The 23,635-nt window shown below is 34.6% G+C and overlaps 2 protein-coding genes, 2 non-coding genes and 1 pseudogene across 6 annotated transcripts in view; 2 read left to right on the forward strand and 3 right to left on the reverse strand.

Moving 5' to 3' along the window:
* Positions 1-11,848, reverse strand: part of LOC106164366 (vam6/Vps39-like protein) — a 31,825-nt gene extending 19,977 nt beyond the window's left edge. The window contains exons 1-11 of one of the 2 annotated variants that reach the window (XM_087005252.1): positions 11,635-11,848; positions 10,935-11,003; positions 10,242-10,306; positions 9,178-9,315; positions 7,310-7,420; positions 6,957-7,049; positions 6,347-6,527; positions 5,966-6,086; positions 1,162-1,276; positions 600-729; positions 19-161 (exon numbers count right to left, since the gene is read on the reverse strand). In XM_087005252.1, the coding sequence (XP_086861378.1) occupies positions 19-161; positions 600-729; positions 1,162-1,276; positions 5,966-6,086; positions 6,347-6,527; positions 6,957-7,049; positions 7,310-7,420; positions 9,178-9,315; positions 10,242-10,306; positions 10,935-11,003; positions 11,635-11,707 (1,239 nt within the window). In that variant the 5' untranslated portion in view covers positions 11,708-11,848. The remainder of the gene's footprint in view (positions 1-18; positions 162-599; positions 730-1,161; positions 1,277-5,965; positions 6,087-6,346; positions 6,528-6,956; positions 7,050-7,309; positions 7,421-9,177; positions 9,316-10,241; positions 10,307-10,934; positions 11,004-11,634) is intronic. The other variant, XM_087005253.1, reaches the window with a different exon arrangement.
* Positions 7,804-7,875, reverse strand: Trnap-agg (transfer RNA proline (anticodon AGG)). Its single transcript has one exon. It is a non-coding gene; the product is annotated as a tRNA-Pro (tRNA).
* Trnap-ugg (transfer RNA proline (anticodon UGG)) lies at positions 8,517-8,588 on the forward strand. The gene has a single exon. It is a non-coding gene; the product is annotated as a tRNA-Pro (tRNA).
* Positions 11,849-11,851: 3 nt separating the features above from the next.
* LOC112042063 (uncharacterized) lies at positions 11,852-23,039 on the forward strand. Of its 2 annotated transcripts, none has more exons than XM_087005251.1 (6): positions 11,852-11,997; positions 13,819-16,339; positions 16,554-16,607; positions 18,362-18,445; positions 18,613-18,696; positions 19,224-23,039. In XM_087005251.1, exons 2-6 carry the CDS (start codon positions 13,819-13,821, stop codon positions 19,268-19,270), a joined length of 2,790 nt encoding a protein of 929 aa, XP_086861377.1. In that variant the 5' UTR covers positions 11,852-11,997; the 3' UTR covers positions 19,271-23,039. The 2 variants fall into 2 exon arrangements, with proteins under 2 accessions (XP_086861377.1, XP_086861376.1); XM_087005250.1 differs by lacking the exon at positions 11,852-11,997 and adding an exon at positions 12,607-12,645.
* LOC147763404 (uncharacterized) lies at positions 16,951-18,172 on the reverse strand (annotated as a pseudogene).
* Positions 23,040-23,635: the final 596 nt, after the last annotated feature.

The following is a 23,635-nucleotide window of genomic DNA, read 5'->3' on the forward strand; positions in this document are numbered from 1 at the left end:
TTGCATTAAGTTCTATACCTGTGTGAGATATTCAATCAAGGCCAGTATCCCTTTCTCCAATTCTCCCCCAGATAAATCCGGAGTTTTGTCAGGGTAGGACAATTTGTTCCTGAACTCTGATGGCAACAAATTGGGATATAACCCAATTACATTAGCAGGATCTGGAAATATAGGAATAAAAATTAAAACAAACATGTACTGAGACCTAATGACATAGCTTAGTTGTGTATTAAGCACAAGGCTAAAGGACAATTTTTTTACTGGCTAACTTGAAACTAAATAGTCTAATTACTTTCTGCATATTGGAGCAGATCATACTGGGATCTATACTGGCCTTCTTCCACACCTCAGAAGTGCAAACCCGTGTTATAAAATCTGTTGATTTAAGCTAGACTATTTGTGGAATAAACATAGGACACTTCTTTTGAAACATCATATTACTCTTTCTAAAAGGTTAAATCACTTTGAAAAAAGTCTATTTACCACAAATCATTTCAATCAAATGACAAAGATGTTTTGATGTTACCTCCAGTGCAATAAAATGGTTGATTAAAGTTTACCACATCACTTAATTATTTCCTGTAAATATTCTCACATACCAGTGCCCAGTTCAGCAAATATCTTTAGGGACTCTTCAAAACGGTGTTGGGAAAATAAATTGAAGGCATAAAGGTTTTGAATCTTTTGTATCCTGACTTGTTTTTCTGCTTCTTCTTCGTTTGTCATATTCTGAAAAAAAAATTTAAATTTCAAAAAAGTTTTCTCACATTATAATAAAGAGAATTAGTATTGATAATTTTTACCTGCCTGAAATATCACATGTTGAAAGCATTCATATTTCACTTGTTGTTAAAATAGACAAGATTCATGATCATGTACATGTATTTGGCTCACATCGGTGACAGGAGGTAATATTCTTAGGGCCAGTCTTATTACAACAAAATCAACTGGAAAATTTGCTTTTTAACACATTTATTTCATGCATGCATGAGGCATTTTTCGCCAATTTTTGTCCAATGTGCCTTTTATAATAGACAATTTTTAAATACCATATTCTATGCCAAACATATTTATGGGTGTTGCATCACCCATTCTATTTCTCTGCTACCATCATATAGTAAAAGTAAAGAAATAATACTAACAATATATAGCTAAACTTACAGCAAGCACCAATGCCAATTCAAACTCCTTCTGTGCCAGCAGCTGCCCTATCTGCCTTGTGATTGGAATGGGGGCCAATCTCCACACATAGTTACTAGATGCCACATACACATGGCTGAAGGAAAGACCCAACAAATTCTACACTGATATGCTATAAATTCAATTCAAATATTTTTATTATCATAGAGGTATGACATGTTACAAATTTCATTCAAATATATTTAAATCCATACAGGTATATTGTATAAACATGTACAAGGTATCTACCGTATAGCTAAAAAAAAACACGACTATTGGTACGCGTATGATCGGTAACTGATTTAATTCTCGTAAAATTACCATCCGCCCCCTTCCTTATGAATAGGTATTACTTTATTAATACAATGCAACCGTCGTGTAGCCGCATGTTAGAAGACAATGTTTGAATACGCACAGCAGTAGGAGGCCGCTACCCCTTCCCAGCAAGGAGTCAACTAAGCCGCAGGTTAGAAGACAATGCGTGATTACTCACAGCAGTAGGAGGCCGCTACCGCTCCCCAGCAAGGAGTCAACACAGCAGCGCGTAACCCGGGCTTAATTAGGGGTTATTAGCTGTCCACTTATGATCGGTATTGTTCGTCTTGATTGCAGAACACTTCCTACTCACTATTGGTTCGACCGCCTCTTCTTTAAATGCTCTCTCAAACCTTTCCTCAGTCAGCCGAGAATGGAAACACGTTTATCTGCCGATAAACTACGTCGTTGATGTATTATTCGGCATCATTCTACAGTGGGTCATAAGGCTCTATCTATGATTTTTTTTTCGTCTCGCATTTTACCAGATTAAGCTGACGCTCGAAAACTAAATTTAATGAATAATTTTCTCACGTGCACCGTATCCAGCTAATTTTACGACAATAACTACCACGGCACCTCCGCCATTTGCAATTGTAGACGAACCACGTGTTTCCAACTGATAGGCCAATACAACTATACCAGACCCATTGTACGAGAAAAGACCGTTTATATTTAATGAATTAAAAAACATTTGAGGATTGCGATTTTCTATTGATATACTATCGATGGTATCCCTGTATTAAATCATAGTGTAGCATGACTCGTATCACAAGATGGCCTTAGAAATGAAGTAGGCCTAAGACAGGCCTACACTCTGATAGTTTTTAGTCTATTATTAACCCTAATGTCGTTGCTTGTCATTCATTCTAGAACTCTCTGAGCCATCGCAAAGTTATTTGCCGGGACATTTAAAGGCTACTTCTTAACGGATTTTTTTTTAATTTGCACTGAGTCCAAAATGTTCGAGGACGTCTCTGTCGTTATCGCCGTTTCTCGGACGCAGTCCCAGACAAAGGATCGGAAAGTTTCTAAATAAAAGAGCTTATAAATGCTGCCACTAGCCATCCTTATTGTTCCTAAGTAAAGAGAGGCGATAATGATCTGTTCTTTCTTCTAGCTTAGTCTGTCGACTAAAATGAACAAGGTTAGGCCTACAATGCAACCACCTATTATCACGACCATTAATGAGGTTCTTTGCTACACTCCCTTTCTTCATGATCGCGAAACCAGTGGGGTGCTGTGTTTTAAATATATAAAAAAGGGTCTCGCGAGGTGAAGCTATAATAATGAACTAAAAAAATCCAATGAATAGGCCTATCTAATAAACCATGAAGCACGTAGTCTAGTCCTCTTCTTTGACCGACATCACATTTTTACATTCTTTGTTTTAATAAGAGGACGAACGTGGTCTAATATGTCTTTTGGTGGTGATTTAGCTCGAAGTAGCGGAGTCAAGTAAATCGGTGATTTACCGTTGGTAAGAGTAGCAATCATCGCTCCTGCGTCCTCATAGATTACTTTCTAATCACCCGTAATTAACGCAGTCAGGAATAAGCGCTCAAATAGGGGTTTTTGTATCAGGGAAAATTTTAGTATTAATCTTATGTTATTATGTATCTGTATTATGTAATCATGTAACTCATTTTCCCAAGGCAACCACCAATTATGACGACCATTAATGAAGTTCTCTGCTACACTCTCTCCTCATGATCACTTGCTCGATCGTGAAACCCTGGAGGTGTTGTATATATATTTGGGGTAGTTTACTATAGCATGCTACACTCTCCTCATGATCAGCTGTTCGATCGTGAAATCTGGAGTGAAACCCATGGTTTATCTAACAATGGTTTAAATAAATAAAAAGGGTGTCACGGAGGTGAAGCTGCTTAACTCATAAGAATAATGAACGAAAAAATACGATGAACATTTAATAAACCACGAAGCACGTATATTTTGACCGTTATCGCCTTTTTTACATAAGATGTCTCAACAAGAAGGCAGATGTAGTCCAATTTGTCTTTTGTTGGTGATTCTGCTTCAGGTGGCTGAGATTAGTTGATCGGTGATGCACCGTTGGTAAGAGTAGCAATCATCACTCCTGCGTTCTAACGGATTACTTTCCAACCCCCCATAATTAACGCAGCCAGGAATAGGCGCTGAAACAGGGGGTATTAAATCAGGAATTAATTTATGTAATTATGTATCCGTAAAATAAGAATCGTAACATTATCACGTATTTTTCCCGATGGAAAATATCATAATTTATGCACACTGATCGAATTATAAAGAAAATCTCCAGATGTAAACAAAGGTCAGTCAAGTATCACTCATCCCAGGCTGCAGGGCAGATATAGAGAATTGAATGAAGCGCCAGTGATCTGGCAACCCTACAAATTTGTCATAATGATTCATGGGCAAACAATAGAAGCATGAAATTAACACCTTTTACAGTGTGAATGACGACACCTTATGAGGCTTTTGTTTCTTCCCCTGGGTTGTTATTACAAAGTAAGTATGTTGACGTAAGTGTGTTGACTTTTGCGTGTTCAAAGGAACAATGGAAATGTCATTTCAAAACAAAGAGCCACATTTCCCTACTTAGGTGGCCAAAATATTGTCAATGAAACGCAAAAAAGACAAAATCACCAGCTGTTACTGACTGAGTCTAACTCAAATGCAAAAAGGTACGCACAGCGACAAAGCGCTATTGTAAACAATGACCCGACGATGAGATTAATAAGATGTATAAAATGACTATTTGTACTATAAAACTGTACCCCTGCCCCTACTTGTATATTATTACATACACAAGGCCACCCTATAACAGAGTTACAGATTGATTTTTCATTACACAGTCTCTTGCACTGAAGAAAAATACTCATAATTAATTTGCGGCCCTAGTAGAGGGTCTTCTCTCGCTTTCTCTCAAATCAAAATAAACTAGCAAACATGAAAATTGGCAAAATGTATTAGAATGTAAAGTGTTGCGAACCCTTTAAACAAGGTGAATGGTAATATGCACGTTTAGACAAATTTTAATTTTAATTTCAATTAAATTTAATTTTAATTAAAATTGATATTACCAAAATTAGTAAATGTCGTTTGCGTCATGTATCAATATTTTTGCGCATAATAGTACCTACGTTATAAACATTCAGCAAAGATATTTGGAAGGCCGCTCTTTTGTTGTTTATATCAAAGGAAAACTATTTGATACCCATCGTATCAATCATTATACCATAATAAGAGATTAGCATACTAATTTATGTCCCCAGTAATAATAACTTTAACAATAACAACAAACCTCCCTACTGTGCTTTCCGTTGCAAATACAATTAGCCACGACTGTTTTATATATTAATAGATATTTTTTAATAATGACAATTTCAAAATCTTCAAAAGTACCGACAGGGACACGAACTCCCGTCGGATAGGTTGCAGAGGACTCGACGACGTTAACCGTTGTTCCACCAATTCTATTGTTCACACGTGCAGATATCGACAGCTCCGTATTGCCGCGCATGCCGAAGCTTTGCGGAAATTGCCGAAGGCTAGGAAAATTCTTCAAAATATACTTTTATTACATTTAATCAAATCCAGACTATCTCCCACTGCCCTGAGGTATGGCTAAAGGCTTTCAGTTGTCATCAGACTTTGTAATTTGGGAGAAAAAAGTGAAACAGTAACTTCTGGTGATGAATAATAGGTAATAGTGCTGCAAGGTGTTGTTTTTTATCCCTGATGTACGAGTAGCTTTTTCTACAGTTTCTATAATTCTCTTAACGTATGAAAATATGCAGGTTTTCTTATATAATAAGACTTTGATAAAATCAAAACCAATAATACTTTTAAAGTCGAGAGTCTGGATAAATATCGGCAAGGTGGAGATATGTCCCGCCGGCGCTTCCGCAACAGCAAGACTGAAGGACACAAGTTACAAAGCAAAACATGTTTAGTCAAGTTAAAGACTTAATTACCGGTTTAACTTCGGCGGCAGTGCCTACTGCTGTGAGCAACATGCGCTGTCCATCGTAATCCCCCTATCATTAACTCTGTCGGGGACGTGCGCATTAGCGCGTCTGATGTAGACAGCGTGTGCTATTAAAGTGACCGGGGACTTATTAGCTATAGTGTACTTTCAAGCAGTTTTTAGCCACTTTATCATGGAAATAGCAAAATTAATTAATAATTTTGAAAACTAGCTAAAAACTAGATACAATTTTTATAGTTAATAAATATTTCTTCATTATGTGTTAAATGAAAGTATATTTGAAATAGTATTTCTAGCAGTTGGTTATGAAAAACAGCAATATCAATTGACATATTAAAAAGTTTTACTTTATTCTTGTACTTCATGAATATAAGTGGACTAGTAAAGCTTAATTCAAACTTAATAAAACCTTTTCATTGATATAAATAAACTGAATGGCCTACATTTATTTAACTTAAGTCCATTTTTGGTTCCTACCTTCCTTTGCAAATGAATTTTGGCTTGTTAAGTTCAATCTGCTGGATGAGTGTCCTTGGACTGATTGTCCGGATCTCTATGTATTTTGGAAGAACTGCCAAGATGTATGGAGGATGATGCTCTATATGAAAGATAAAACCATTGTTACATTCTAATTTGAAAAAATAAAAAATAAAAATTGATAAATAAAAAATAAATAAAAAATTATGCATGTCTAAATGCAGGTACATGTATATAAGTGATATATCCTCAAAAATACAGTTTGAAGCTTCAACTAAGGCATTCATAATGTTTTTAAATATTATACTCAACGTATCTACATCTTGGGAGTTCAACTCCTATGAAAATTATATTAACTGTTCCCATCATATTTGAACATACCCATAATAGCTGGAATATCAGACCAGTTAAGACCATATTTCAAAACAGGATTTCCCTCTGAGTTAATGAAAACAGACATGTCATCTCTCTGCAGGGCTAGCCTGTCTTCAGACAGCTTGGTGACTAGAGGCTCCATACGAGCACCTGTGGGGAAGAGCTCCTTCAAATCACCAGACTCAACCTGACAAAAAAAATAGGGAAATGTTTTATCTACTGCCTGTGCAGGATCTTACACTTTTAAAAACTGATGCTTTTTTGTAATCATATGAGTTTCAATAAGACATTTACAGTTATGTCCCAACATTACTATCTTCATGTAGATCAAATAATTTGTGAGATTTTTACTCTGAACTTGTGAACAAAAATTGTTGTCATTAGCACGAGCCTTAGATTTGGGAGCACAAATTAAGTACCCCAATGTATAATTTGTAGACATGAACATAGAGTCATAGTGCTTTGTGTGCCATAATGCTGTGCTTGTGGCTACTTATTTTTTTAACTCAGGTACTTAATTTGTGGTTACAGTCATTAATTTGGAATTTCTGTATGTCTGAATCTTAATGCACCCCTAATCATTAAGAATGGGAATGCGGAAAAAAAACTGTTGTACCTTAATAAGGAAATAGTCTCTTTTGAAACCCACACAAATGGAATCCTTGCACCAAGCCATGGCTTTAGGAATGTCAGGAACACTCAGGTCAATCTGCAAATATGGCAAAAATAAACTTGAACAAGTAAGATACAAACTTTATGAATTCAAATGATAATGATTTGATATACACATATTTTTCTAATAACTCTTCTAATATATTTTAAATGTATAAAAAAATATATCAAATTATAATATATATATATATATATATATATATATATATATATATATATATATATATATATATATATATATATATATATATATATATATATATATATATATATAAGAGAGAGAACAGAGCAGTTTACCTGTAACTCATAAAAATCTCGGTTCTTCCAATAAAACAATTGCAATTTTCTCCTTACTGCTACACACATTCTGAGTGTATGTTTTACATCTCCTGTAAGTGAAGTTTCCTTCTGGAATACCAAATTAATTTCTTTAACTTCATTTTTCTAATCACATTATAAAAATGTGTCTGGGCAATAAAACCAACAAGCATGTATGGCCATAACCTGTTAGGGCAAAATATATCAATAAACTTCAATTTTATTCAATACAAATATATGTTCAATATCTGGAAATACTGAAGTAAGTGTGCTTTTTGAGTGCATACCACTAAAAAGGTATTTATATTAACTGGATTGCATAAGTTTTGGAAAATGTATACATTTCCAAAAACATTTTGTATTTCCCTTCTTTCATTTTTTTCTGCAAAATACTGGCACGTTGTCCGGTTCCTTACATTTTCACTGCTTCCAAGACCACACATAAACACATTTGAAGGCAGAAAAAAGAACAAGGGCTCGTCCGGGAATTGAACCCGGGACCTCTCGCACCCTAAGCGAGAATCATACCCCTAGACCAACGAGCCACATGTATTCTTTGACATGAATTAATAGAATAAGAACAGCAACTTCGCATCAGTTCATATTGGTATAAAACTGATCACCATCTAGTATAGTTTTGACACATAAGAATAATATTTGACAGAATATCATCCTTGAAAACGCGTAATATTATCTAATGAGCATTATTTCCACAAAATTTTGTTAAAAATTTATCCGATTCGCTTCCTTAACGAAAGATGTCAGCACGTGCGATGACGTCACGTTTGGAGATCATTCACACAGGTCACTCAAAATTGCAAAACAATGAAAATTATAATAAGAATAACATGTAGGTTTCATGTAAATATCATCTATAAGAAAATGTCTTTGTTTCAAACCTCGTGTAGACACAAGGTATTTCAGGTGGTCGAAAGTTCAAAACAAAACAAGCATCCTCTGAACACGAGCCTCGTTTCCGTAAATAGCGCACCTGCTGCAAGGACAAAATTTTATATTTGGATTTGGCAGCATAATTCACAGATTCAAATGGGGTTATTTTTTATTATATTAAATTTGTATGAAAAATTCATTGTAGCAAAAAAGAGAACATCACTTAAACCTTCCGTGAATAATAAAGGCATATCCTGCTATATACAACCTATTGTTTACCCACCTCCTTCAACATGGCTCGTTGGTCTAGGGGTATGATTCTCGCTTTGGGTGCGAGAGGTCCCGGGTTCAAATCCCGGACGAGCCCGTTGTTTTCTTCTTTCCCTTCTTTTTTTTTCACTAACCAGACGAAATAACTGGCTATCTTATTACAATCAAAATACCAATGCTAATCAACAATCGTCACAAATATATTTAACTGGGCATTCTAAAAGAAAACATTCATGTTTCCAGTGTTTTTTGGATTTAGAATTTTTCTAATTTTTTTTTTTGAAAAATTTTATTTACTCGGTATTTTATTTCTTGTTTATTCATTCAGCAACTAATTTCTGCACACAGAAAAGTATTTATTATTATAATAAGCAAACCATGAAGGAAACTGAGTGTATAATTTATTTATAATTACTACTCATGGTGGTTTTAAACTAAAATGATTATTCGATAAGAGATGCACCTCTTTTTAGTCTCTAACATTTTGCTTCCAGTATTTTGTTGCTTATATCAACCAGATTATTACCTTTTTTTCCTTTTCAATTTTTTTGATGAGACATGGTTCTAAAAAAGAATAAACTGTGTACCACTAATTTTTAGACTGACAACAAGAAACACTTAAAAATTTAATTTGTAGAGCATTTTACTTTCAAATTCAGATATCACATGTCCCCTGCTCTCCTTACCTGTAAGTCTATGGCAAATAAAGAGGCACCTGCTGTTTTTTTAACACATGTAATCTGATTAAACACAGTCAGATCATGGACACTAACAACGGTATCAGACAGGCTAATTAAAACACTGCATTCTGGAACAGCAGACAGCTGAAAAAAATAAAATGTACTAGACAGTATTGCACTTCAAATACAGGGGCGGATTGAGGCTGTCTTCTGGGTCTTCCGGAAGATGGTCAGATTTTCAAGTTTACATTTACGGATATCTAATTTTGTCTGTTGGAAGACGGTCAAAAATGGAGGATGGATCAACAAGTATAATTTGGAAGACAGTCAGAAAATACCTCTAGATCCCCCCTGAAATACAGGCAAATTTTCCTTCCTGTATCGTATTACATTTTACAATAGTTATTAATTAATGTTGCCTGGAAAAAAGCTTTCGTTAATATTTGGAATTAGTTTTGGGACAATAATGACTGGTGATAACCAAGTTAGGATGTTCACATCAAGCACTTTGATTCTGGGCATAATTCTCTGCTTTTTGGCTTTTTCGTAGGACAGATATCAGATACTGACAAACTTCATAAAGCCAAAAGGGTTATGTCCCAATAACACTGTCCCTTTTTTATCCTAATGCTCTATTTCAATTTCCATATTTCATATGGTTTATTTGGGGAGATTGTTGAAGTAAAATGAAAAATGTGACAGCCTCAATAGATCTTATCGAAACCTAATTTCCTGTCAGTTACAAGTCACGTACATGTATGCACATGATATCATTTATATGATTTTAGCAAGTAGATTTGGCTTTAAGCTACTGTACAAATGAATGTGACTAATTTACTGCAGCAATCAACCCTGGGTGAGAGAATACCAAGTTTTATGTCCAGGACACACAAATTTAAAAGGTACTTAGGCACATCAAAAAGGTAGTAACATCAAGGTGTGAACAAGACTAACCTAAGCCTTGCTGATTTTCTGTTATATGGTATAAAAAATTGGCACAGGTAAATGCCTGTATAAGAATGATATCTATATTTTTTTAAGGCTTATGAAGGAAAATTGTAGCTACTCACCTGCTGTATAGGTTTCCTTGAGAAGGACTTGTTGGACCTTTCCAGGGAGACATCAAATCTTGTCTCTAAATGATAAGATGAATTTCAGACTATTTTTAAATACCATATCTGTATTATTATTATTATTATCCTTCATGCACAATAATGATTGATTCTTATTAATTGTGAAAGGAACTTTTTGCATATGTTTCAAAGGCTCTACATTCACTTAACACTGAGCATTGGTCATTAAGTTGATGTTAAAGTGAAAAAAAAAAAAAAAGAAGACAGGTTTGGGTCCTTGTCCGTCTGTATTATGCAGACATGCTGAAACTGTCAGTCCGATCAGTCATGACCAGCAAAATTTGTCTGGACCAGTAAAAAAGTAGACATAGTCGGTCCACAGGACCGACAAGAGTTTAAGAGCCGCAATTTTGAATTCACAGCCATCATTCGACATACTTCACTAATAAAATTATATAAGACCAAAAGCGTTTTTCCTCTCTATTTCAAACCTATCACATTCACAAACAAAGTGAGCTACTCTAATATTACTGGTAATTTCTGTATCAAATGAATAGGGTGATTTTTGGTCCAACAAAAATCCATTTGGTCTGGCAAATTTTTCACTACTGCCGGTCCGAATGTCCGTCCATTCTGAAAAGTGCTCAGCATGTCTGATTATGACTCTCACTTGATTACAAAAAGCAATACCTGAGCCTGTGGATTTCACAGAATATACTAGCAAATGTCCCTGTTTTGTCCCAACCAACAGAACATCCTCTGCAAAATGAAAATGATAAAACAAAAAAATTAATAAATAAACAATAACACCAATAAATGTGAAAATAAACAACAATGCTCTATTGAAAATTAAACTAACCATAGTAAATTATACTTTTAGCAAATGTCATTGGTTTGTAAACATACCTGAGTACTATACAGATACAATTATATCTGATATTGCCAAACAGTATTGTTAGTGCCCTCTACCAGGGCCACAGACTGATTTTTCACTTGATATTTACAGATATGTCTCTGGTTAAATTGACAGTAATTCTTTGCACTGTGACCCTGTGAAGAAATCTCAAGTTTGGTTACATTATCAAGTTACTGGGTCAGGTCAGGGAACATTCTCAACCTAATAAAATATGCAACCCTGGTAGAGAGTAGTATTGTTGTACCAGTGCTACCTTTGTACCAGTATTTCTAATTCAATCATGCCCATTACTGGATAGTACAATTAGTCGAGAAATTAACCTCACAAGCACTTAGGTGATTTAGCTATTATACCACTGTCGTATCCAGGATATCAAGAAGAGCAGAGGGGGGGGGGGGTGATAAACACAGTCACAGGCTTGACTGTGATTGTGTGTTAGAATAGAAGGCGAGGGTGACACTGTGACAAGCTTACCATAAGAAGCGATGGATTCGATGCTCAGTGGCAGTTTTTCAAGGATCGGAGCAGGTTCATATGCGTCATGCATTGTCCTTCCGAATAATACCGTTTTCGATTTACATTAATTTCAAACCGCGACTTCCTGACAGTTCACTATGACTATATACATCGTTTTCAATATCAGAGTTCTATCACATGATGTTGAATATGACTCTCCATATGCTGAAGAGTGCCGTTTGTTTACAGAAGGTGGCAGCACCTCTCATTAGTCTGGCAAAACTATTCAAGATAGTCCATGTCTCAACCAAAGCATTTTGTGGTGCTGTTTGTGGCGCACTGGATGAAGCGAGGGGGACTGTCTGATATTAAACAAGCAAGGTGGGTTATAGCTGCATAATGTTTCATTAATTGCGTTTTTATCAACTATTACATTACGAAAAAAAGCGAGTATGCTTTTAAACTTATAGTAGAAAAACTTAATTGATTCAGACAAATTTAACATGCACAGCATGGTCAATAAAGGGAACCGGAGGAAAAAGGATTGTACCGGAAGTGTGCGTCATATGACGTCGAGTGGTGTAAGACATGAAGCTGCCTGGTCATTTTTAGCTGGAAGTACATGAGAATAGAGCCGTGAGTGTGAAGTTGAAGCAGATTTTCTGACAGCATGGAAGCACAATTTTGCAACTTCAAGCTTCATGATTCACTTTCATATCATATTCCCCGTATTTCTACAAGTACTGTATTCTCTGCTCAAAATGTAGAAAGACAAAAATATTATCTTACCATGCCGTCAGAAAATCTGCTACAACTTCACACTGTTGTGTACTTTCAGCTAAAAATGACCAAGCAGCTTCATGTCTTACAACTCTCAATGTCATATGTTGCGCACTTCCAGCACAATCCTTTCTCCTCAGGTTCCTTTTAAGAACATCTATTTCTGCTGTGCCCATTATATGTAATTACAGGAAGGGACAGTTTTATTGTGTGAAATGAAAGCATATGGGACCATTCTCAGACCCTATGGTACTAACTGTGGATCGATCTATCCCCAAGGGGATTCTTGCTAAATTTCAATCAACAATTAGCAGCTTAATTAGATGTCTGTCACGCCTACTGAAGATGCAAGGGGGTAATTAATTATCATCTAGCAGCTTCATTTAAGCTGCTTAAGCTGAAAGCAATATAGCGAGAAACCCCTTGGAAATGGATCAATCCTGGTAGATCGATCTAAGTATGGTGAATGCCCCCCCCCCCTTCCCAAGTAATTGACACTGGTGTGAAATTCTTTAAAGTTTTGAGCATTCACTGCAGTTCTTTGGTATTGAACTGTAATTTGTTTTTGGTGTTGGTGTTGTGACCCTTACACGCTTCCATACCTTCCTGGCCTGTAAGACATTCTGTCAAGAATGCACTGCCCTCTGTGAAACTGAGATCCTGCTTATCAAGTCTAGGTGATGCTTATGTAAACAACTGTTTCTGAGTCAGTCATAGGTCTATCATCATAGGTAGTGAAGTATGGCTTATCACGGTAAAAAACGGCCTGTTTTGTGTGAGTATTTTTCACTTCAAAATTACTGTTTTGTAAGTGCCGTGTTTTACATTCACTTAGGGATTTCAGTGTTCACAAACAAGTTTGTCATTAGGATAGTTGGTAAATATGGAACAGGTCCTCTCTTATTTTTTCTTTGCTGTTAGATATTTGTATGCTACAGTCTAAGCTTCTTCCTATATTGCTTTGTAAAAGAAACATTGTCAGGGCAAATGTTGAAGCAATCCATTGAACATTTTTGACTGTGTTCAAACTCCACTCACCATCGCTGAACACTGCTCAACAGGTGATAAAATGCTCTGAACATTTGACCTCAACAAATGTGAAGAAATGTTCAGTGAAATGTTGAGTGTTTTAACCATGAAAGTATTTTAAATTGATTTGATTCCTCAAATTTTTGACACCTTAATTTTAAAATAAGATGTTTTTCATTTTCTCATAACAAATGCTGCTCATTTGATATTCTATACTGTAAGAATTAATGCATGTCTATGTTTAAGCATTAAGTAACATTTAATTTAACAATTTCTTTTTAAAAATTGCTTGGTCCCTATTAAATTAAGAATAACATTAATACTCTTCATGTATATTTGCATCTTGAACAGTGAGATTTTACACAAATATATGATTAAACTTCACACTTGCAGATGTCTAGTACCAAAGAAAATGAAGCCAAAGCTGGTCTGTCAACAACTTCTGGAAAGTCGAGGATGCTTAAAAAACACACTGCTCGCAAGACAATGTCTTCGCGCTGTAAGGTACAAAGTAAAATGATGGTGAGTGCTGCTTGCAAGACTGGGATTGTGGTAAGCACAGATCCTGAAAGAGTCAGGGATGAGTCGGCAAACAAGATGGCAGTAGTGCATACTAACAGCAATACAAAAACAAGTCAGAATGAAAAAACACAGTCAGGTGAGATTACAGCTGGATCAGTTATGTCAGCAACTAAGAGAAAAGTGGTATGTGGCAAACTGTTGGTGAAAGCTGAATCCAATGACAGTTTTGCCACTAAAAACATCAAAGGGTCAGTGTATAAAGTCAAGAATGCAAAAGTCCTCTCTTTAAAACCTGTGGACAAAATGGCAACAGTTAAGACAGACAAAAACACTTCCATCAGTTGTGAGATGAAAGGTGATGTTATTCCACCTGTTGATAAGACAACTTTTGTTAAAACTGACACGAAAGTAGTTTGCAGCAATGATGATGATGATGAGAAATATTCTGTATCAGATGTGGAAGGAGTAGAGGTTATCTTCTCTGATGTTGAAGAACTTGATAATCCTGTGCAGATTACTCCAGACAATATTGAACTTGAAGTTTTTCTCATTGATAATGATGTTTCCAACGATAGTGATGCCATGGAGACAGATGAAACTAGTGTCAATAAAACCTGTGAGACCATGTTTAGACCTAGCAAGGAAATAGTTTGCCCTACAAAAAATCAAAGAGATGGCAGTCATTTTGAAAATACTGAAGAAAGGCCACAACCAGACCTCAGTTCTCCATCAGTTAACACAAACTCTTCTGTTTTGTCAACTCCAGTATTGCAGAACAGGGCTTCAGGCTTAAGACCAAGTGTTAGTGATATCATTAGTGATATCATGACTTCTTCACCATTGGACAAAGTTTGTGCTATTCAGAGGACACCCAGCACTAAAAGACCTGCATCATTATCCAGTAAAGGCCAAGACAAAAATGAAATGGTTGCTCAACCAGGAAGTGATGTACAGTTGGGTTTAGGAAAAGATATAAGGACTGCTGCGCCCCTTGATAAGTGCATTGTCAAACTGAATAAGGTCTGCAGTGACAGCGCTGCTTCTCCAGCAAAGGTGAAAATTGAAAGAAATAAAAGCACCAGTGTTGCTACTCCTGCTAAAATAAAGGTAAGCAGAAACCATTGCAATAGTGACGCCTTGCCAACAAGTACTAGTAATGGAGTTGTAAGAAGCCATAGTGACAGTGCTGCCTCTCCAGCAGCTAGAAAAAACTATGGCGATAGTGCTTGTTCTCCAGCAAATAAGAAAGTTGGAAGAAACTGTAGCAATAGTTCAGCTCTGTCAGTAAACATGAAAGTGGGAAGAAACCATAGCAACAGTGCTGCTTCACCAGCAAGCGGGAAAATGAAAAGAAACTATGGCAATAGCATGGCCTCACCAGCAAGTAAGAAAGTGGGGCGAAACCATAGCTATAGTTCCGCCTCACCAGTGAGCGAGAAGGTTGAAAGAAACTTCAATTCTGCTTCATCAGCAAGTAAGGAAGTGGGAATAAATCTTTGCAACAGTACCACTTCACCAGCAAGCAAGAAGATGGACAGAAATCATAATAAAATTGGTACCTCACCCGTTATTAAGAAAAAGGATGGAAACTATAACATTCATTTTGATTCACCAGTAAATATGAAAATGAATAAAAATATAAACAATAAACATGCTTCACCAGCAAGTTTAAAATTGAAAAGACAGCATGATAACAGGCTTGCTTCAGCAGCAAAAAAATGTCAAGCTTTGGGAGGCAGTAAAGATAAAATAGTTTCACCAGCAAAAAGTTTTAAAATGATTGGAAAGCAAAAGGAAATGGCTGTTTCACCAGCAAATAAGGACAGCAGCAGAGTTAATAAGAAGACAGTTTCATCAGGAATGGTTGGTAAAAGATCAAACAAAACTGAGGTCACAAAACAGGCAAGGAAGCCCTATGAAAATTCCAAGAAAATGCCTTTACTGGTAGATATTGATGCTAAAGGTTCAGAGGAAAATCATGCCATAACCTCAAACTCTGGACCTGAAAGTATTAAAAGAAGACATAAAACTTCTGCCAAAGATGACTCCATTAATTCAAAAAGGAGGAAAGCATATTCTTCAGACTTTGAAAAGAAAGGTCCCAAAAGAAAGCTTGCCACATGTTCAGACTCTGATTCAACAATCTCAAAAAGAAAACCAGCAGTTTCAACAGACTCTAGCATCATAAACTCAGAATGTATAGATTTAATGAAATTTCCTGAAAATGAAAAATCTGAAGAGAAGCTGACAGAATCAAGTGAGGATGCTACTGTGGTAACACCCCTGGAGGAAAAGTCATCTTCCAAACTGTGTCTGCTGGATAGGTCCAATAAAGAGCCTGTTAAGACTCCAGTTATCAACTTCACTGATCTGACATCAGAACGTAAAACTGGTAAGTAATTTTGTGGCCCATATATAATAACTCAGAGGCACAAGAACAAATAAGTACTTAATTGGTGGTGTTACATAAACAGCAACATGCATGTTTAAAACTTAAACAGTAATATGGATCACATTCTAGGAGATACAATTATATATCATAATAGTACATTTCTGGAGCTTAATGACAAAGAAATAACATTTGTTTCATTGATTTATAATTCCAGAAAGTGCCTGTCCATTTGAAAATAGCTGGTCAGATACTCAATCAAAGGATGAGGGTGAGTACAACACTTGATGTTGGAAATTGAAGATGCTCAATGAGTTATTACAGAGAATATATTCACATGTTTTTAAAAGTCTAAAACATTAATACATGCATTTAAAACATGCAGGTTTCCTTAAAAAAAGGTACTTTCCTTTATTTGAAAAATTTAATTGTTTAGTTGGATAACTAGTGGTAACTCTGTAAACAGGGTTGATAGAGAAAATTTATTTTTATTTTTGAAAGACATGATGATGCATAAAATCTATGGCAGAAATGTCAAATTTAGAATAGAATAGTTTATTCTCATTTACTGTACATTTACAGTTTAGAGAGCATATATATATATATATACATCAACCTGAAGGCTTGACCCCCTTATTCACAATACTAATGAATTTGTACAAATTATTCAGTTTTTTCTTATTTTTCGTTGAAAATATTTCATACATTTTAATTACATTCGGTCTAATACATGCTTTTTTTTTGGAATATATAAGTTTCGACTTTCTGCAAAAAAGGTACATCTAAAGACATAATGAAATTCATCCCCTATTTCATTTTTACACAAGTTGCATAATCTCAAATTTTTAGGTATTTTTTTCCATCTGCCCGTTTCAATTGGTAATCTATGATTTGTTGTTCTGAATCTAGCTATTGTAATTATTTTGTGTGTACATAAAGTAGAAAGTATATAATTCCTGCATTTAAACTCTGAGTTTGTGAAAATACTATAGCTTAACCCTTTACTAGAGTTGTTACAATCTGAATTCCATTCTTGTATATACTGATCCTGCATTTCTGTTTAACACAATTTATAAGCCATTCCTTGTTACAGATATCCTGTGTGCTAAATATATTACTTAAACCACAGTTATCCAGAATGGATTTCAGATTTCCCATCCACTTACATTCACATCCCTGCATAAATTTGTTATAAACGAGTTTATACAATATATATGAAAATTTACTTTGTTTACCTGTGAGCAAGTTTGTCCAGAATGATACAATTCTTCCTTTTATAATATTACTTAATGGCATTCTACCTAATTCCCCATATATCATTATCTTGGGAGTGCTGGTTTTTAGATTTAATAGATATCTACAAAATTTCAAGTGCACCTGTTCTATGATTTCTAAATTACCAAATCCCCATACTTCACATCCATATAATAAAATCGGAACAATAATCTTATCAAAGAGATATAGCTGATCAACAATGCTTAGATTTAGATGCCTTGCTTTCTTAAATATCCCATACATAGCTTTAGTTGCTTTCTTTGCTGAATACCTTTTTGTTTCTGAAAATGATCCCGTTTTAGAGAAATAAACTCCCAAGTACTTGAAACAATTAACTATTTCTACATTTTGGTTATTAAAAGTAAATTTTATATTATTTTGGGTGTGGCCCTTAGAAACTATCATGATTTTTGTCTTTTCTACATTTACTTCTAACTTCCATATCTGACAGTAGGTGGAGTAGCAATTAAGTTGATATTGTAGGTTTTCTTTTGAATCTGCTAATTTACTATGTGCATGGGCAATAACATGTTTTCTTGGGTCAGGTGTAAAATTTTCCATCTTACCAAACCAATAACCAAGGCATTTTTCCATTAAAAATTTGATAATATACTAGTTACTCAAAATGAAGTCGGTCGCATTCATTAACCAACTTTGAAGATAACTCTGTGGAAAATTGGTACTTACAAAACTTTCATTGATGAAAATGCACCTCTTATGTGAAGGAGTAATCAAGGTTTATGTTTTTAGATCTTTTGGCATTACTGGAGCAAACTCAGCAGTTGCAGACAAAAGCTCTGAAGGCCTTTCAGAGACAAATGAAAAAGAATCTTGGTAAGCTAATGGCTATCTTTGTGATAAATTAAATTACCTTACAAGTTTATCTCCCAGAAAAACTGAAGTGCATTGTATTCTTTTTTTGATCATAAAGTGCTCTTTTTTATCAAGTTTAAGGTTTATAAATGTATGTACAATGTTAAATTATACAAAATGTTTTGCAGAGCTTGTGCAGAAACTACAAAAAGAAATAAGAGATGAACGTGAAAAAAGGGAAAGACTGAAAGGGATTCTTTTAGAAATAAAAGGTAAGACATTGTTAAGTACTGAATGTTTACGTAGTTATTTGTTTTTCAGTTGTGCAAAACCATCAGGTGCAAGGACTCTAACATGTGATTTTGTTTGAAAATTTTCTGTTGTGTCCTAAAAAAATTCCATTACAGTCTTAAAAAAAAATTTTTTTCTTGCAGTCGTTTTTTTTCCATATTGTAAATGGGATTCATTATATTTAAAATATATCATATTATGTGACAAAAATTCACCATTTCTAGTGGACACATTATTTGTAGAGACTAGAGAGAAACAAGATCTGAGCTGAAATAGGCAGCCCAAAATAGGGTTTTCTGACACTATAATGCTCCAAAAGTGACACTATGGAATGAGAAAGAACAAACAATTTAATTCATGAGGAACTTATATCATTGTCATTCAGTGTTTTCAAGATAGAGCTAAATGATGTTCCTCTTTAAGACATTTTCTTATTAAACAAACAGATGATAGGACAACACATCAAAATTTTGAAAGAAAAATTTAAATATCCTTGTTCTACTTTCAGAGACTCAGTCAGCCAGGAAAGTAGATGGGCATGTATCTGTCACTTAGTTGTCTTATGTCCAGTGCTACCACCTTTAACTTGCTTCTCAACATGAGATGTCTGGAGGATTTTGAAGATTTATTTTTACTTTCTGAACCATTTAACAATGTGGTTCATCTTCCCATTTCAAACAGTTTTTTCTAAAAGTCCATTTCTTGCTTAGCCCAATGTGGACATTGTACTGCTTTGTTATTATTAAAATTTAACACAATTATAAAGGAAAATGCTTTTAGAAAAAAAATCCACATTTTACGCATAATTGATTACAATCAGTATCTAAGGCAGAGTGGAGGTAATACATTTTTTTATTATGTACAGACACAGATGTGTCTGTACATAAAGCCATCATCTGCGTCTGTCGTCGCCGTCGCCATCGTCGCCGTGCACTTTTACCGATAACACGATAAGTGGAAAACTGTTTTTTCTTTTGGCTTGAAACTTACAGAACTGATGAATATTCATAATACGCAGGTCAAGTTCAAAAATCAGCATGATCGGGTCACTTATAGGGAATTTATGCTGTTTTTTCACTTTTTTCAGCATATATGCAGCACCGATAACACGATAAGTGGAAAACCGTTTTACCTTTTGGCTTGAAACTTACAGAACTGATGAATATTTATAATACGCAGGTCAAGTTCGAAAATCAGCATGATCGGGTCACTTATAGGGAATTTATGCTTTTTTTTTTCACTTTTTTCAGCATATATGCAGCACCGATAACACGATAAGTGGAAAACCGTTTTACCTTTTGGCTTGAAATTTACAGAACTGATGAATATTCATAATACGCAGGTCAAGTTCGAAAATCAGTGTGATTGGGTAATTTTTAGTAAATTTAGGCTATTTTTTCTCTTTTTTCAGCATATATACAGCACCGATAACACCATAAATGGAAAACCATTTTACCTTTTGGCTTGAAACTTACCGAACTGATGAATATTCATAATACCCAGGTCAAGTTTGAAAATCAGCATGATTGGGTCATTTTTACTGAATTTAGGCTATTTTTTCACTTTTTTCAGCATATATGCAACACTGATAACACGATAAGTGAAAAACAGATAGGCCAATTGTCATAATACTCTTAGGAGTGGCCAATCTTACTAAAAGGAAGGTTGAGTTGGAAAATCAGCATAATCGGTCCATTATTTTAGAAGTTATGCTGTTTTTTCACATTTCCTCACATTCAATTCTTAGGCATGTTAACAGTCTCATTATTTAACTAATAAGATACGTAAAAGTGTTTGTTTGGCATTTCCTGCATCTTTACAACATTGTTAGTTGATTTTGTAAAAATGATAGTAAACCTGTTATCGTGTATTGTGTAATAAAGTGTCAAAAATGGAAAAAAAAAAATATCTTTACAGTTTGTCAGATTCAACCATTCACTATGTTCAGAATTTCAGAATGGAGCAAGTTGGACATTTATAATTGTTCTATTGATATTTTTGCTTTGACAACATATTTTTGATTGATCATATAAAAATGACAGTAAATTGATTATTTTGCTTTATGTAAAAAAGGTGTTGAAAATGGAAATAAACTCTTTCAATACAGTTTTCTCTTGTTTACATTTTGGGATTTTCAAAGTATGACTCTGAACTCTATAGGCTAGTCACATTTTCTGAATATCTATGATACTTTTATTTTATTATAAAAAAAATTATGGTTATTATGCTGTTAAGCATTGTGTAATATTGCATCAAAATTGAACAAAACCCTATTCTGGGCACTGCCACTGTAGTGGCGGTGAAAGGAAAACCATGTCACTCGCTCTTCTCACACTTACAGGAAAGAAACATAGGACTGAAATACAGCTTCAGTTGAAAAATTGTCTCATTAGTTAATTGTTTGGAAGTAATACAGGTTTTTTGTGAAAATTTTTATCTTTTACATGTTGCAATTTTCAATGTGGGACTTAGAGCTCCCTTGGGCATGAAGCCCAGTGGTAATCAAATTTTCTTAATGTCCTTGTTTTTAATAGTAGATATTTTAAAATTGGTGGTATTTAATTAGTTAATCATTATGTAATGTTGCATCAAAATTGACAAAAAACCTACTTTGTGCTCTGCCACCATTAATATTATGTAAAGTAAAGTGTTACTTTCTATTTTTTAACTATTCTTACAAAAATGATTCTTAGGATTGACATACAGCTCATATTAGAGAACCAGCTCTATTGGATTATTATTTTTATTAAATTTATGAATTTTTTGTGAAATTTTCATTTTTCTCACTCTGGCACTTTCTAATTGTAAACTTGAACTCTGATGGGCCTGGAGCCTGCTTTTAATTTCATCAGTGTTACCTGTACGTTGTGCATAATTAAAATTTGATTTTGACTGTGCAGTTAAACATAATGTATTATTGCATCAGAATTGGCAGTCTCCTGTTTTATTTTGTACATTATTGTTTTCTGCTTTTCTTAAGGTGTGACTTATGGGCCTGAAGACCTTTGATAGACAAATTTGTGTGGTCAGTCTGTAAATTCCCCTTGGGTATTCACTAGGCTATAAACTCATTTGCCTAATTAAGCGGCCATTAAATGAAATTTCATAAAGCACACTTGTTGATATTTCCCTGTAAACTCCCAAAGGTTAAGCTCTCTGCTAGATAACATAGTGTCCATAATAAGGAAGCAGTGAATAGCAGCTTCATTGGAATTATATTTTTGTTGTTTTCTTTTTAATTTTTTCTCCAACACTGGCATTTTTAAGATGTGATTTTTAACTCCCATCCACCTGAGGCTCTGCACATTTTCAGTATTTCCACATAAGCAGTTGTATTGGTATTTATGTCTTTAAACACGCTGTAATATTATTTTATGCACTGTCATCATTTTTCATATATTGGGACTTTCATCATGTGAATTTTAACTCTCATGGTCCTGAAACTGTAATCTTATTGAAGGGGTGGATTGAAACCATTTTCTGGGTCTCCTGGAAGACAGTCAGATTTTAAAGTTAATATTTACGGGTTTCTGTTGGAAGACCATCAAAATGGAGGATGGATCAACAAAGATACTTTGGAATACTGTCAGAAAATATCTTTGGATCTGCTCCTGTTATTGACCATGTTACCTGTTGTGCATGATTAAAAATCAGTGTTGACTGACTGTGCTATTATAAGCATATATTATTGCATCAAAATTGACAAAATGACCTATTTTGCATCTTTTTTTTCCTGTTTTTTGTCTGTACATTTGACAGCTTTGCTGCCTTGTTTCAAAATATATTTCAGAATGATTTTATCAACATTAATATTTTACATGTCACTTGTATATTGTATTGAGTTAACATATCATTTTGGTCCGCCATCATGTGCATAATCCTGCACACTAATGCAGATTTTAAAAAATTTAATGGAAGACCCAGAATAACGGATGGGGTGCCAAAAACTGTTTTCATTGGTAAATTGAAAGATATTATGTATTAATGTATAAAAATTTTGGTATTTAGTAGAATTCAGAACATAAATATATATAAAACTGTGGCCTTTACATCTTTTTACCATTTTCTGAGAAGTGATAGAAATAGGTCAGAATTTTTGCTGGTAATATAAAGGGTAATGTAAAATGTCTTAGTCTGCTTATTGGATTGTTACGTATATTTAGGTAGCAGCATGCTGAGTTTTGTTTAATAAAACATTCTTTTAGATTTTAAATTCTGATTTTATTCTTCATTTTTATGATTAGTTTCTCTGCCACATTAATTGAGATGCATTTGTGCAAAACAAAATACAAAACCCAAATAAAATGAATTTTCGTTTTTACAATTTCACTTTATTTTATATGTATTTGGTCAGCCATCATGAATATTTTGAATCCCATTAAGTGATTTTCATAATCCAGCCCTGAGACCTACTGGGCTGTAAATCGAAGCCTTGGGCTTTGCAAAACAATATGAGGCAAAAATTTATTAAATAAAAAGCGTGTTCAATATCCTTCCTCAAACTGAAAAAGGCTAGCTATATTGGTCGAAAATCTAAGCCATTCCGTATTAATTGTAAAACTAGTTGAACTGCTTGGTGTCCTCAACACGAGCCCGACTCCAATGATTTATGCCCAAATAGTAAATACGTGTAGACTATTACTTTTTAAATCTAAGCTAACAAATTATTTTTCGGATTATTTATGAAAGTTTTGTTACAACTTAATCTTTCATTAAATACCATCTTTCTACTTTTAAGTTAAAACTCTTTTTTCAAAACAATTCCGGAAATTCCTTGTAAGGCGCGTTTCACAACTACTCGTGTTACCAAGACAGTTTTCAAAACGCATCTGGATGTCCTGCTAGACGGTGGCTGTGACGGCATAGTCAAAGTGTGTTAGTAGCGCCTGCGCTATTGTTTATGTTTACCCTTCACGTGAC

This window comes from Lingula anatina, chromosome 2, assembly GCF_051362555.1.
Source record: "Lingula anatina isolate TDL-2025a chromosome 2, LinAna3.0, whole genome shotgun sequence".
NCBI lineage: Eukaryota > Metazoa > Brachiopoda > Lingulata > Lingulida > Lingulidae > Lingula > Lingula anatina.

What these genes read in the sequence shown, in the direction of transcription:
- LOC112042063 (XM_087005250.1), top strand. Translation starts at nt 12,622, where the DNA reads ATGGGACCATTCTCAGACCCTATG. An exon ending in TACTCAATCAAAGGATGAGG is followed by an intron (nt 16,608 to 18,361) that starts GTGAGTACAACA and finishes TTATGTTTTTAG; the next exon opens with ATCTTTTGGCATTACTGGAG. An exon ending in ACAAATGAAAAAGAATCTTG is followed by an intron (nt 18,446 to 18,612) that starts GTAAGCTAATGG and finishes AATGTTTTGCAG; the next exon opens with AGCTTGTGCAGAAACTACAA.